At 67.9% G+C, this 10,947-nt stretch overlaps 1 protein-coding gene across 1 annotated transcript; it reads right to left on the reverse strand.

The window, feature by feature from the left end:
• Positions 1 to 7,596: 7,596 nt before the first annotated feature.
• LOC113962577 (SH3 and cysteine-rich domain-containing protein 3-like) lies at positions 7,597 to 10,716 on the reverse strand. The gene is made up of 11 exons (XM_027673338.1): positions 10,650 to 10,716; positions 10,040 to 10,301; positions 9,692 to 9,789; positions 9,344 to 9,413; positions 9,151 to 9,245; positions 8,995 to 9,052; positions 8,745 to 8,794; positions 8,536 to 8,630; positions 8,230 to 8,281; positions 7,947 to 8,084; positions 7,597 to 7,731 (listed from the first exon to the last, which is right to left on the reverse strand). The coding sequence occupies exons 1-11, from the start codon at positions 10,713 to 10,715 to the stop codon at positions 7,633 to 7,635; spliced, it is 1,083 nt and encodes a 360-aa protein (XP_027529139.1). The 5' UTR covers position 10,716; the 3' UTR covers positions 7,597 to 7,632.
• Positions 10,717 to 10,947: the final 231 nt, after the last annotated feature.

Below are 10,947 nucleotides of genomic sequence, written 5' to 3' on the forward strand. Positions count from 1 at the left end.
ACATGGATGGAACACACACACATGGATGGAACATGGATGGAACACACACACACGGCTGGGACATGGCTGGGACATGGATGGAACATGCACATTCATGGCTGGGACATGGACACAGCTGAGACACATAACACGTGGCAGGGACACACCTCACACACACACCCGTCAGACACACACACACATCACACACACACAGACAGGTCTCACACACACACACACGTCTCTCACACACACACATATCACACACACACATACATATGTCACACACACAGGTCTCACACACCCCCCTCTCATGCACACACACATATCACACACACACGTGTCTCTCTCACACACACATATCACACACGCACACGTCACACACACACAGACATCACACACACACACAGACATCACACACACACACACACATATCACCCCCCCCCTCACACACCCCCGGCCGGACCCCCCCTCGCGGCCCGTTCCCGTTCCCGTTCCCGTTCCCGTTCCCGTTCCCGTTCCGGGGGTCTCGCCCCGGGGCCTGCGGGAGGCCTGTGGCGCCCTCTGGTGGCCGCGGCGGGGTCGGCCCGGGGGCACCGGGACGGGCACCGGGACGGGCACCGGGAAGGGGCTGTCGCGGGGCACTCGGCAGCGCGGGACACGGGTGGGCCCGTGGCTGCCGCCGGGCCCTGCTGCTCCTCCTGCCTCTCCTCCTCCTCCTCCTTCCCCTTCTCGTCCTTCCCCTTCTCCTGCTCCTTCTCCTGCTGCTGGTTCAGGGACCCTCCTGCAGCCACAGCCCCCCATCCCCCCGAGCCACTCTGGTCCCACTCAGCGCAGTCCCGGGACCCCCAGGACCAGGGCAGGGACCCCAACACCAAAGGGATCCGTCCCCCTCCATCCAGGGGCTGCCGCCCACCCCTCCCACGGCTCCAGCCCGGCGTGGGGAGCACCCCCCGCACCACGAGCGGGTCCGGGGGGGGTCCCATCATCTCCCCCATCCCGGGGGGGCTGCGCCGATCCCCCCCAGCAGCCGTCCCCTCTCCAGCCCCCCCCCCTCACTTCCTTCCCCCAGCCCTGCTGACTGATTCCAGAGCCTCCAAAATCAATTCCCATCCCCGCCAGGACACGCCGAGAAGGCAACAAATCACGGCGGCGGCTCCGCAGCCCCAGCGCCTCATTTTTCTTCCTGAACTCCATAATAAGAAATCAATGGCAGACGCCGAGCTCCCGGTGCGGCTCCCCTGGGATGGGCGGCGGCGGGTCCTCCCCCACCCCCCCAAATCCCGGGACCCCCCGGCAGCCCCCGGTTCTGGCAGGGCCCACCCTGACGGGCAGCTGCCTTCTCCCTGCTCAGCCTTTCCCTGGATCCCCAAAGGCTCCCCCATCCCACACACCTCAGCTGCCAGGTGTGCTCAGCCCCCCCGAGGTATCCGGGGGGTCCTAGAGGGTCCCAAAAAATCGTGGTGGGGGGGGGTTCAAGCCCACCCTGCAGCAGAGTGGAGAAGGACAGGACCCAGCAGGTCCTTCACCCAGTCCCGCAGCACCAGGGGATGGATGGGGGGGGTGGGATCCAGGGGGAGGGGGGGATCCAGGTGGCAGATGGGATCCGAGGAGTGGATGGGGAACCGGGAGACAGATGGAATCCGGGGGGGGGTTGGATTCAGGGGGCAGGTAGGTGGGATCCAGGGGACAGGTGGAATACAGGGGGAGGGCTGGATCCAGGGGACAGGTGGGATCCAGGGGACAGGGGGGATCCAGGGGGGGATTGGGATCCAGGGGACAGGTGGGATCCAGGGGACAGGTGGGATCCAGGGGGCAGGTGGGATCCGGGGGGGGATTGGGATCCAGGGGGGGGTTGGGATCCAGGGGGCAGGTGTGTGGGTGGGATCCAGGGGACAGGTGGCTCCAGGCATCCTGCAGGCGCCGATCCGGGGGGGCCCCGGGCCGCTGTCACATGGCAGCACCAGCAGCTGCGGAAGGGTCTGGGCTGGGATTGCTGCTCCAATTAGCTGGAATCGCGCTTCCCCGCCGCGCCTGACACCGAAAAACCGACATAATTACCCGCAGCGACAGGGAAGGCAGGACCGCGGCTCCCGCTTAATTGAGTGTTTACAGCCTGCGCGGGGGGGGAAAACAGCCCCCCAGACAAGCAAACACACCCCCCACCCCGGCCAGGGAAAACACGGGGGGAGAGAACGGCCCCATCCCCCTGCACCGGGACTCGCCACGTCCTCGCCCCCCTCCCCAGGGCGTCCCCGTCCCTGTCCCCAGGTGGACAGGACAGGTGGCCGCTGCCACCGCCGCCACCGGCCCTTCAGCTCCTGGTTGACTTGCAAATGCAGCCGCAGGAGCTGCGGGTCTCGCTCCTGTCAGCCAGGATGAAATCCCGGGGGGGGTCGCGCAGGCAGACGCGTCCCCGGGGTGGGGATGGGGCGCGGGGACACAGCCAGAGGTGTCACCGGGGTGGGGATGGGGCACTGGGACACAACCTGCCCGAGGACCGGGTCCTCCTGCGGGGGACACGGCCCATCCCGGAGGGATGTGGCCGGTTTGGGGCTGGAGGGTCACACTGAGGAGGGGGGATCTGTGAAGTGCCAGGAGCCGAACCCCCTCCCGCGACCCCCCCCCTCCCCAAATCTGTCACCCTGTGCCACCCCCGCGCCCCCGGCGGCCCCGGCTCCCGCCCGGCTGTTTTCTCCTCGTTAATTTTTGATGAGCGGGATGAGGATTCCTCCCGCCGCCTCGCGCGGGCCCCATAACAACGAGCGCCGGTGCCACCCCCGGGAGGCAGCGGGGCCAGAGGGCTGCTGGGGGGGCACGGCCGGGGCACCCCCCCCGCTGCGGACCCCGCCCCCGGAAGGGGAATGTGCCCCTGCACGGGGAACACGCGTGGGAATGCCCAGGAACGGGCCGGCGAGAGACAACGTGTGTGCGAAAACCCAGGGATGGGAGGCACACGGGACGCCCCCCACCCCAAATCTGACACCCCGGGGCCCGGCGGCGTCTCCCGCTCCGGCGGCGCCGATTCGTCCCTGCCCTTCGTTCTCTTCCCACCGTGCCCGGAGCCACCTGTGGGATGGGACAACGGGGGCGAAAAGGAGCTGTTTGCTTTATGCTGCGACTGGGGATACTGGGAGGGGGCGTGGGGGCAGCGGGGGGTGCACCGGGAGGGCGCTGAGCCCAACCCAGGCTCCTGATCCCATCCCCGGCATCCCGGTGCCACCACCGAGGGACCCCAAACCCGGCTGGAGGTGGGGAGAGGACGGGGGGCGGCCCCCCGGCCCCCCTCAGACCGTCTGCCAGTGTCTGATGTGCCCAACTGGAATCACTAATTCCAATAAAGCCGGGCTAGATTAATTTTCATTTCCCCATGCAAATCAGCGCTAATTAGGATGGATTTAGTTCACCTCACAGGGGCTGTGGGGACAGAGGCGGCGGCGGCCGCGGCCCCAGCCGGGCTTTGGGGCGGTTCATCCTCCGCCAAGGATTCGGGAGGGCGGATCCCAAAGCTTGGGGGAGCCGGAGGGAGTTGGGGGGGACCAGGAGGGCAGGGATTGATCCTGATGTTCTGCCCTTCCCCAGGACCCCCCAGGTTTCCTCCCAGGCCCCCAGGATCAGACCCGCTCCCCCAGATCTCCCCCCAAGGCGCATCCCTGCCCCAATCAGTGCCTGGGGAGGATCACTGGACCGGGGGGAGGCAAACAGGGGGAACAGGGGGACAAGGGGGATCTCAACACCCAGAGACCGCGGCCCATCGGGGGTCCGGGGCTGGTTTGCTCGGCTCAGAGCGCGGCGGTGACGGGAGGGGGGGTCCCCAGCGACCCCTCTGCACCCCCTGTCCTCTGACCGCAGGGGTGGAGGCTGTGCTGCCCTGCGCGGGGGCGGGGGGGGGGGCCCAGCAGGATGCGACCACCCCTGGGCACCCGGGGTCTGCCCTCCCTGCAGCGGGGGGGACGACAGCGCATCCCCCCCCTTCAATTCTTCCCGATTCTGCCTTCGCCTCCTGCTTTGCCAAATATTTCCCTAATTCCCGCTGCCCGCGGGCTCCTGTTTGCGCAGGTTGTTGCGGAGCCAAGAAGGGACGCGGCTGCTTCAGAGCAGAGACGCTGCAGACGGGACCCCCCGGGCTCAGAGCTGCCCCCCCCCCCAAAAAGGGCTGGGGTCTCCCCCCCTCCCGCTGCCTGCGACACACGGCTGAGCCCCCACAACCCCCCCAGCTGGGACTGGCGTCCCACGGAGCCCCCCCGGATTTGGGGTCCGCTCAGGCTGTCCCCCACCCCCTCTGGGACAGACCCCAACCCCGGCCCCCCCCAGCTCTGGCTGCAGCCCCCTTTGCCCCTGGCTCTGCTGCCCCCCAAAATCTGCCTTTCCTGGTGCCTCTCGCCCCCAAAGTCCTCTGTCACCCCCACCAGAGGCTGGGGCAGCATCAGGGGGCCCCGGCAGAGAGAAGGGGCTGCGGGGGGCTCGGTGCTGTGCCATGGGGGGGCCATCGCGCGGCTCGGGGGCCCGGGGGCCCGAGGCCACTGCCCGTGGCAAAGAGCCAGCGGCGGTGGCTGCTCCTGCCCTCATTAAATCCCCCGTAACGAGCTCCGAGCCCCGGGGCCCCGCCGGACTCGGGTCATTACGGCTGACAAGGACCTGTCACAGTGGGAGACGTGGCGTGTGCGTGTCCCCAGCCCCGGCACAGCCCCGGGGGACACGGGAGGGGGGGGATCTGCCCCCCAAACCTCGCCGGCACCCCCGGTCCTGCCCTCCGAGCCGGGCGGGAAGGTTCGTGTGTCCCCCCCCCAGGTGCCGGAGCAGGATGGGACCCTCTCCTTGCCCACGCAGGGGATTTGCGGGGACCAGGGACAGAGGGAGGGGAGGCAGAGGGAGAAAGGCAAAAAAGTGGAAAGGAAGAGGGACAGGGAGAGGCACAGGAGCCCCGCCGAGTCCCGGATCCCCCCTCTGAGCTCCCCTCCCAGGAGCCGCCGGGGCCGGGAGCGATGGGAGAGGATGAGGAGCAGAGTCCCCGCTCCAGTCCCCCACGAGGAGGATGAGGAGGATGCGGAGCAGAGCCCCCCCCCTCCCTCCGCAGCCCCCCAGCAGAGCCGCTCCTCCCCGGGAGCCCCCCCGGCACAGATAAGAGCCCCGGTGCTCCCCAGGGCGCGTTTAATCTGGGACAGGACAGTTATTGGATAAATACCATGAATATGGAAATTGCATTTATGCTGATTTATGGCCGGGGGGGCAGGTGGGGAGCGCAGACGCTTTAGTTTAGTTTAATCCATTTATTTCCCTGCCTGGAGATGGAGAACAAGCTCCGAGCGCTGCATCTGCCGCTCCCTGTTCTCGGCGCGCCCCAGGAAGGGGGGGCAGGAGGGGCTGTTCCCCCCCCCTCCCCATCGCGGAGCGGCTCCCTTGGGATGATGTATGGATCCGGCACAAGACCGGTGGGATTTCAATTAATTCCTGGGCCTCGCAGCCTCCTGACCTTTCCTGGGATGAGGAGAGAAATGGAGGTGATTAATCTGGAGGTCAGGGGGGCTCCTCCGGCTGCATCCCCGTGTATTCCAAGGGGTGGGATGGGGGGTGACCCCACGACCCCCCCCCCCCCGCAAACACCTAAGTCCCAGCCAGGCTGGGGGCACCGGGAATGGGAAAACCACGGGAAAACGGGAGAACCCAAACCCTAAAAGCGCTCAGCGGCCGTGACACGGAGGGGGTGCAGAATCCCTTCCCAGCCACCCCCCCCCTCAGGCAGTGACCCCCCCCCACCTCTGCCCGCCCCCCACATCCATCCGGCTGCGCCCCGGGAAGCGGCGGGAGCCGGGATTCGAGGAGGGGGATGCACATGGTGGGGCTGGGAGGGGGGGATGAGGGGCTTCAGCTCTTAATTTCCTATTAACCGCTGATCAATCCAATTAGCTCCCGGCTCTAATGAAGGGCAACCGCTTGGCTGGGACCGGCTCTTCCCTCCCCCATCCCAAAACACATCCCGAAATGCATCCCAAGGAGGGGGGGCGGGGGGGGAAGGGGGGCTGATGGAAGGGGTTTTACCCAATTTTCCAGCTGACTCTAATTAAGTTGCTCTCTTCAGCTGTTAAATTAGCCGGAGCCCTCCCCCCTTCCCAGGGTGCTTCCCCCCTTCCCCTCCCCACCGCCCAGATGCAGCAAATCAGCTGCTCCCTCCCCGCCTCCCGCAGGGCTCCACAAATAAATAAATAGACAATCCCGGGAAAATTAACCGTGTGAGGAGCCGCAAATGAGGTGGAAAATTTTAATGGTCCGGCATTTAAAGCTGTGTGACAGGAGGGGAAGGAGCGGGGAGGGGGGGAACGGGGTGTCGGTCCTGGGGGCTGCCGCCTTCTCCCCCCCGCCGCATTTCCATCCTCCCGGCTGGTGCTGGGGATGCTGGGAATACTGGGAATGGGGGGGGACCCCCAGTGTGGGGGTCAAGCGCCTGCCGCCCACCCCCCCGCAACCCCCGGGACCCCCTCGGCAGCCCCACGGCGGGGGGAAAGACCCCGGGGACCCCTCCCCAGGCCCCCCCGGGGGTCATCGATCCCCCCTCTCCCCCCCCCCCGGTACCGATAACGGGCCGGGGGCTGCCCCACCGGCCGCCCGCCAGGGGGCGCCGCCGCCCTCCCGCCTCATTTGCATATTTTTGCATATATTTACATATATTTGCATACGGCGCGGTCTCGCGGCGGGACGGCAGCGCCCCCGCGCGGCGGAGCCGGGGATGGCCCCGCCCCGCCCACTCCGCAGGCCCCGCCCACCCCTCCCCGCCCACCCCCGCGTTGCCGCGGTTACCGCTGACGTCACGGAGGCCGTGACGTCACGGGGCTCAGCCCCCGCTGCGGGGCCCGGGCACCTGTTCCTGCCCCCCCCCCCTTCCCCTTCCCAAATCCCGCTCCAAGGTCCCGTCCTGGCCCCGCCACCGTCACCTGTCGCCTGCGGCCCCTTTTGGGGCCCCGCCGGGCCCTTCGCCAGCGCCCGGGAACGGGGAACGGGGGAACGGGGCGGGGGGGGCCCGGCCCGCCCCGGCCCCTCCCAGCGCCCCTGCCCGGCTGAGCCCCCGGCGAGGGCACCGACACCCCCAGTGACCCCCCCTTTGGGGTCACCGACACCCCCACGGTGACCAGTGACCTCCCCACACTGGCGCCACCGACCCCCCCAGTGACCCCCCAGCACCCCCAGTGCTCCCCCCCCATTAAATCCACCGAGAGCAGGGGGTGGGCACAGCCTGTATTTGCCAAACCCCGGGTGACCCCGTGCAGCAGCGGGGCGGGACCCCCCCGACCCCCTCCCCAGCATCCCCCCCCCAAATTTGGGGGGCTCCACAGCCAGTCCGGGGGTGCCCCCTGCTTGCACCCCGTGTCTGAAGGCACCAAACTCCCCCCTCCACAGCCCCAGAGGCACCTCCCGCCCCCACATCCCTGTCCTGGGGGGGGTCAGTCCACTCCGGAGCCCCCTTTGCTGCGGGGGCAGCTGAGATGGGGGGGGGCCCGTCCCTGTCCCCGTCCCTGCACCGCAGCCAGGACCCCCCACCCCATCCCACCCCATCCCACCCCATCCCATCCCATCCCATCCCATCCCGGGGTCCCTCCGTCCCCCTCCTGGGGGCCCCCCCCGTCCCCATCCCGGGGGGGTCTCCCACCCCCCCGCAGCCCCTCAGATCTCCTCCAGGAAGTCCACAGGGAACAGCCCCACTTTGCGGCCGGTGAAGACTTTGACGTAACCGTTCACCTCCTCCCCCTTCTGCACCACGATCTGGGGGGGGGGGGGGGGGGGGGGGGGGGGGGGGGGGGGGGGGCCCCCCGGGGCCCCTCCCCCCCGGGGCGGGGGGAGCCCAGGGAAGGGCGGTTCCCACCCGAGGGGCTGGGGGAGGCGGGAAGGGGGGGGAGGGTGTTGGTGGCCGTGGTGCGGCCGTGACGGGGAGGGGGTTCCCCCGGGTGGTGACGGAGGGAGGGGGGGTCCCACCTCACCTGATCCTTCTTGAGCGTGATCTGCCCGATCTCCCGGTTGCCCACGAAGGAACGGGTCACCTTGTGCACCCTCTCGCCCGCCCGCACCCGGATGATGAAGTTGGGGGGGAAAAACCCGACTTTCTCACCGATCTTCCCCTGCAGGGAGGCAGCGAGGGGGGAGTGCAGGCGTGGGGGGGGAGATCCTGCCCAGGGGTCCCGGATCCACCCCCCCCCGCCAAGCTGGGGGTTTGGGGGGCCGTGTCCTCCCCCCTTGGAGCACCACGGGCTTTCCCAGCCTTACCCGCCACCACTCCTCGTTGGAGTCATCGACCACCGTGATCTTCTCCCCCGGCCTGGAAGGGAAAGAAGGGCCCTGTGAGGGGGGTGGGCAGGGCCCCCTCCCTGCGGGAGACCCCAAGGAAAACTGCTCTTCCCATGGGATCAGCTCCTCGAGGCTCGGGGACGGTGAGGGGTGAGCGCAGCCCACGGGGCTTGGGGACAGGCAGGTCCCGGACGGAGCAGCTCAGCCTCGAGAAATCCGTGGGACCACATCGGGCCAAACCTCGGGAGCCTCGGGAAGGAGCCCAGGGCACAGCTGGCAACTCACGGGAAGTCCAGGTCGTCCTTCTCCAGGGCTTTGAAGCGATAAAGTGCCACGAAATAGTGGGACTGCAGGAACGCCCCCGGCTGCGGCTTCTTGTTCTGGGGGGGGGGGAGCACAGCAGAGTTTGGGGTCCCAGAGGCTGCAAACGGCTGCAGGGATCCCAGCAGGGACATCCCACAGCCTCTGGGGTGCAGGATGAGGACGGGGGGTACCTTGTCATCTGTCGGGCTCTTCTCAGCCTTCTTGTCCCCTTCGGAGGCACCTGGGAACGGGAGGAGGGGGGGGGTCACACCTCCCCTGGTGGTGCCTCCCGAGGGTCTCCTCGGTCTATTGGGGGACACAGCGAGGAGGACCTGACCCGGAGACCCCTTTTCTGCAGGGCAGACCCCACCCTGGTGGCCCTCCAAGCACAGTCAGGGCCCCCCCATCCTCAGCCCCCCCATCCTCAGCCCCCACGCTCACCACCCTCGGCTTTGGGCTTCGTGGCCTCTGGCTCCTCGTCCATCATCGCAGCCAAGGGCTGGAGGGCAGAGAGAGCTCTCAGGGGGTGCACAATGCAGGGGGGGGGTTCAGCGTGTTGCTGCAGGAATTCTGGGGAGATCCCAACCCCACACTCACGTTCTTCTTGTCGTCCTGCCCCTTCTTGCGCTCCTTGTTGGCCATGATGACCCCCGTCCGCAGCGTCTCGAACACGGGGTCGCTCCTGTTGTCAGCTGGGGGGGCACAGGGATGGCGGGGGGGGGGTGTGGGGGGTGGGATACCCCGGGGTGGGGACTGGGGGGGCCAGGGCACCCCAAGCACGGGGACTTACCGAGCTGGTCCTTGAGGCAGAGCTGGTCGCTGTAGAGGGGGGAGCTGTAGGCCCGGCGGAACCCGGGGGGCTGCGGGGAGAGGGGGGGGTTGGAGCATCAACCACCCCCCAGACCCATCCCGTCAGAGCTGGGGGGACATGGGGGGGTGCAGAGGGGGAAAACCAGGGCTCCCCTCGGGGCCGGGAGGTGACGGAGGTGGTGGCACCAGGACCCCCCTCCTGGCCCCATGAGCTTCCCGAAAAAGGGGAAACTGTGGCTCCTGAGCACCATGGGGATGTGGGCATCCCGGAGGAGAGCCCAGCTGGGAAATGCCCACCCAGCTTGGGGTGGGGGGGACACACACTCACGATCTTGCCGAAGCAGCGCTGCATCTCCACGTAGGACTGGCAGTGGTGGTGGATGTTGGTCTTGCAGTTCTTGCACCTCAGGCCAAATTTATTGTTGACTGGCAGCGGGGGTGTGGAAAGGAGAGGGAATGTGACACTGCAGCTGTGGATCGGCCGGGACAGAGCCCTGGGCAGCCTTGGTCCCCAGGCCCTGCCCTGGCTCTGGCCGTGGCCCCCAGCCCCTCATCCTGGCCCTGGCTGTAGCCCCCAGCCCTCATCCTGGCCCTGGCTGTAGCCCCCAGCCCTCATCCCAGCCCTGGCTTCCAGCCCCAGCCCTGCCCGTGGCCCCCCAGCCCCGCCAGGACTCACGGACGATCATCCGGGCACAAACATCGCAGAACTTGGGTTTTTTGAAGTAATGATCTTTGAACTTGTGGGGTTTGTCGTTGACGAGTTTCTCGGGCTCGGGAGGGGGCTCGGGCTCCTCCTCCTCTTCCTCCTCTTCCTCGTCCTCATAGATGTAGTAGATGGGTCCCCCCGAGGGACTCACCAGCTCCCCGTTGGGCTGCGGCTCCGGCACCGGCTCCTCCTTGGGCTTTCGCTGGAAAAGTTGCTTCAGCTTCTGCAGCTGCTGGGGCAGGAGAGGGTGGATGGTGCGTGGCAGGAGGGCAGAGAACCTGTGCCCAGCTCCTCACCCCACTGCCCTGACCCAGAGGAAGGAGACCCCAGGAATGCTGTGAGATTGGGGACCCCCCTCCTGGCCCCATGAGGTTCCCACAAAAGGGGAAACTGCGGCTCCTGAGCACCTTGGGGACACGGGCATCCCGGAGGAGAGCCCAGCTGGGAAATGCCCGCCCAGCACCAGGTGGGTCAGGGTCCCAGCAGGCACCCCCAGCCCTCCCAAGCCTCCTGGGGCAGCGGCAGGATGATGCCAAGAGAGGTGGCTTCCCCCCGTGGCACCCGGTGGGCACCCACTTACCCGGCTCTTGGGTTTCCCACCTGAAGCCGGGGCAGCCGCTGGCTCTGGCACTTCCTTCTCGGTCATGCTGGGAGGGGAAGGGAGAGACAAAGCTGGGGCTGGTCCTGCTGGAGGTGCCCAGAGTGGGCAACCTTGTTGGGTGGGCACTGCCCGCCCTTCCCCTGCAGCCCCCGGTCCCACTGCCCATCCCACAGCCCCTGTCCTGGCAAGGCCTGGTTCTGCCCTGGGGTCACTCTCACTGCCCATCCTGCGGCCCCTGCCCCAGCGAGGGGTGGTTCTGGCCCGGAGAGCCCCAGGG

This window comes from Neopelma chrysocephalum, unplaced genomic scaffold (assembly GCF_003984885.1).
Source record: "Neopelma chrysocephalum unplaced genomic scaffold, ASM398488v2 Primary Assembly neopelma1_182856, whole genome shotgun sequence".
Taxonomy (NCBI): domain Eukaryota; kingdom Metazoa; phylum Chordata; class Aves; order Passeriformes; family Pipridae; genus Neopelma; species Neopelma chrysocephalum.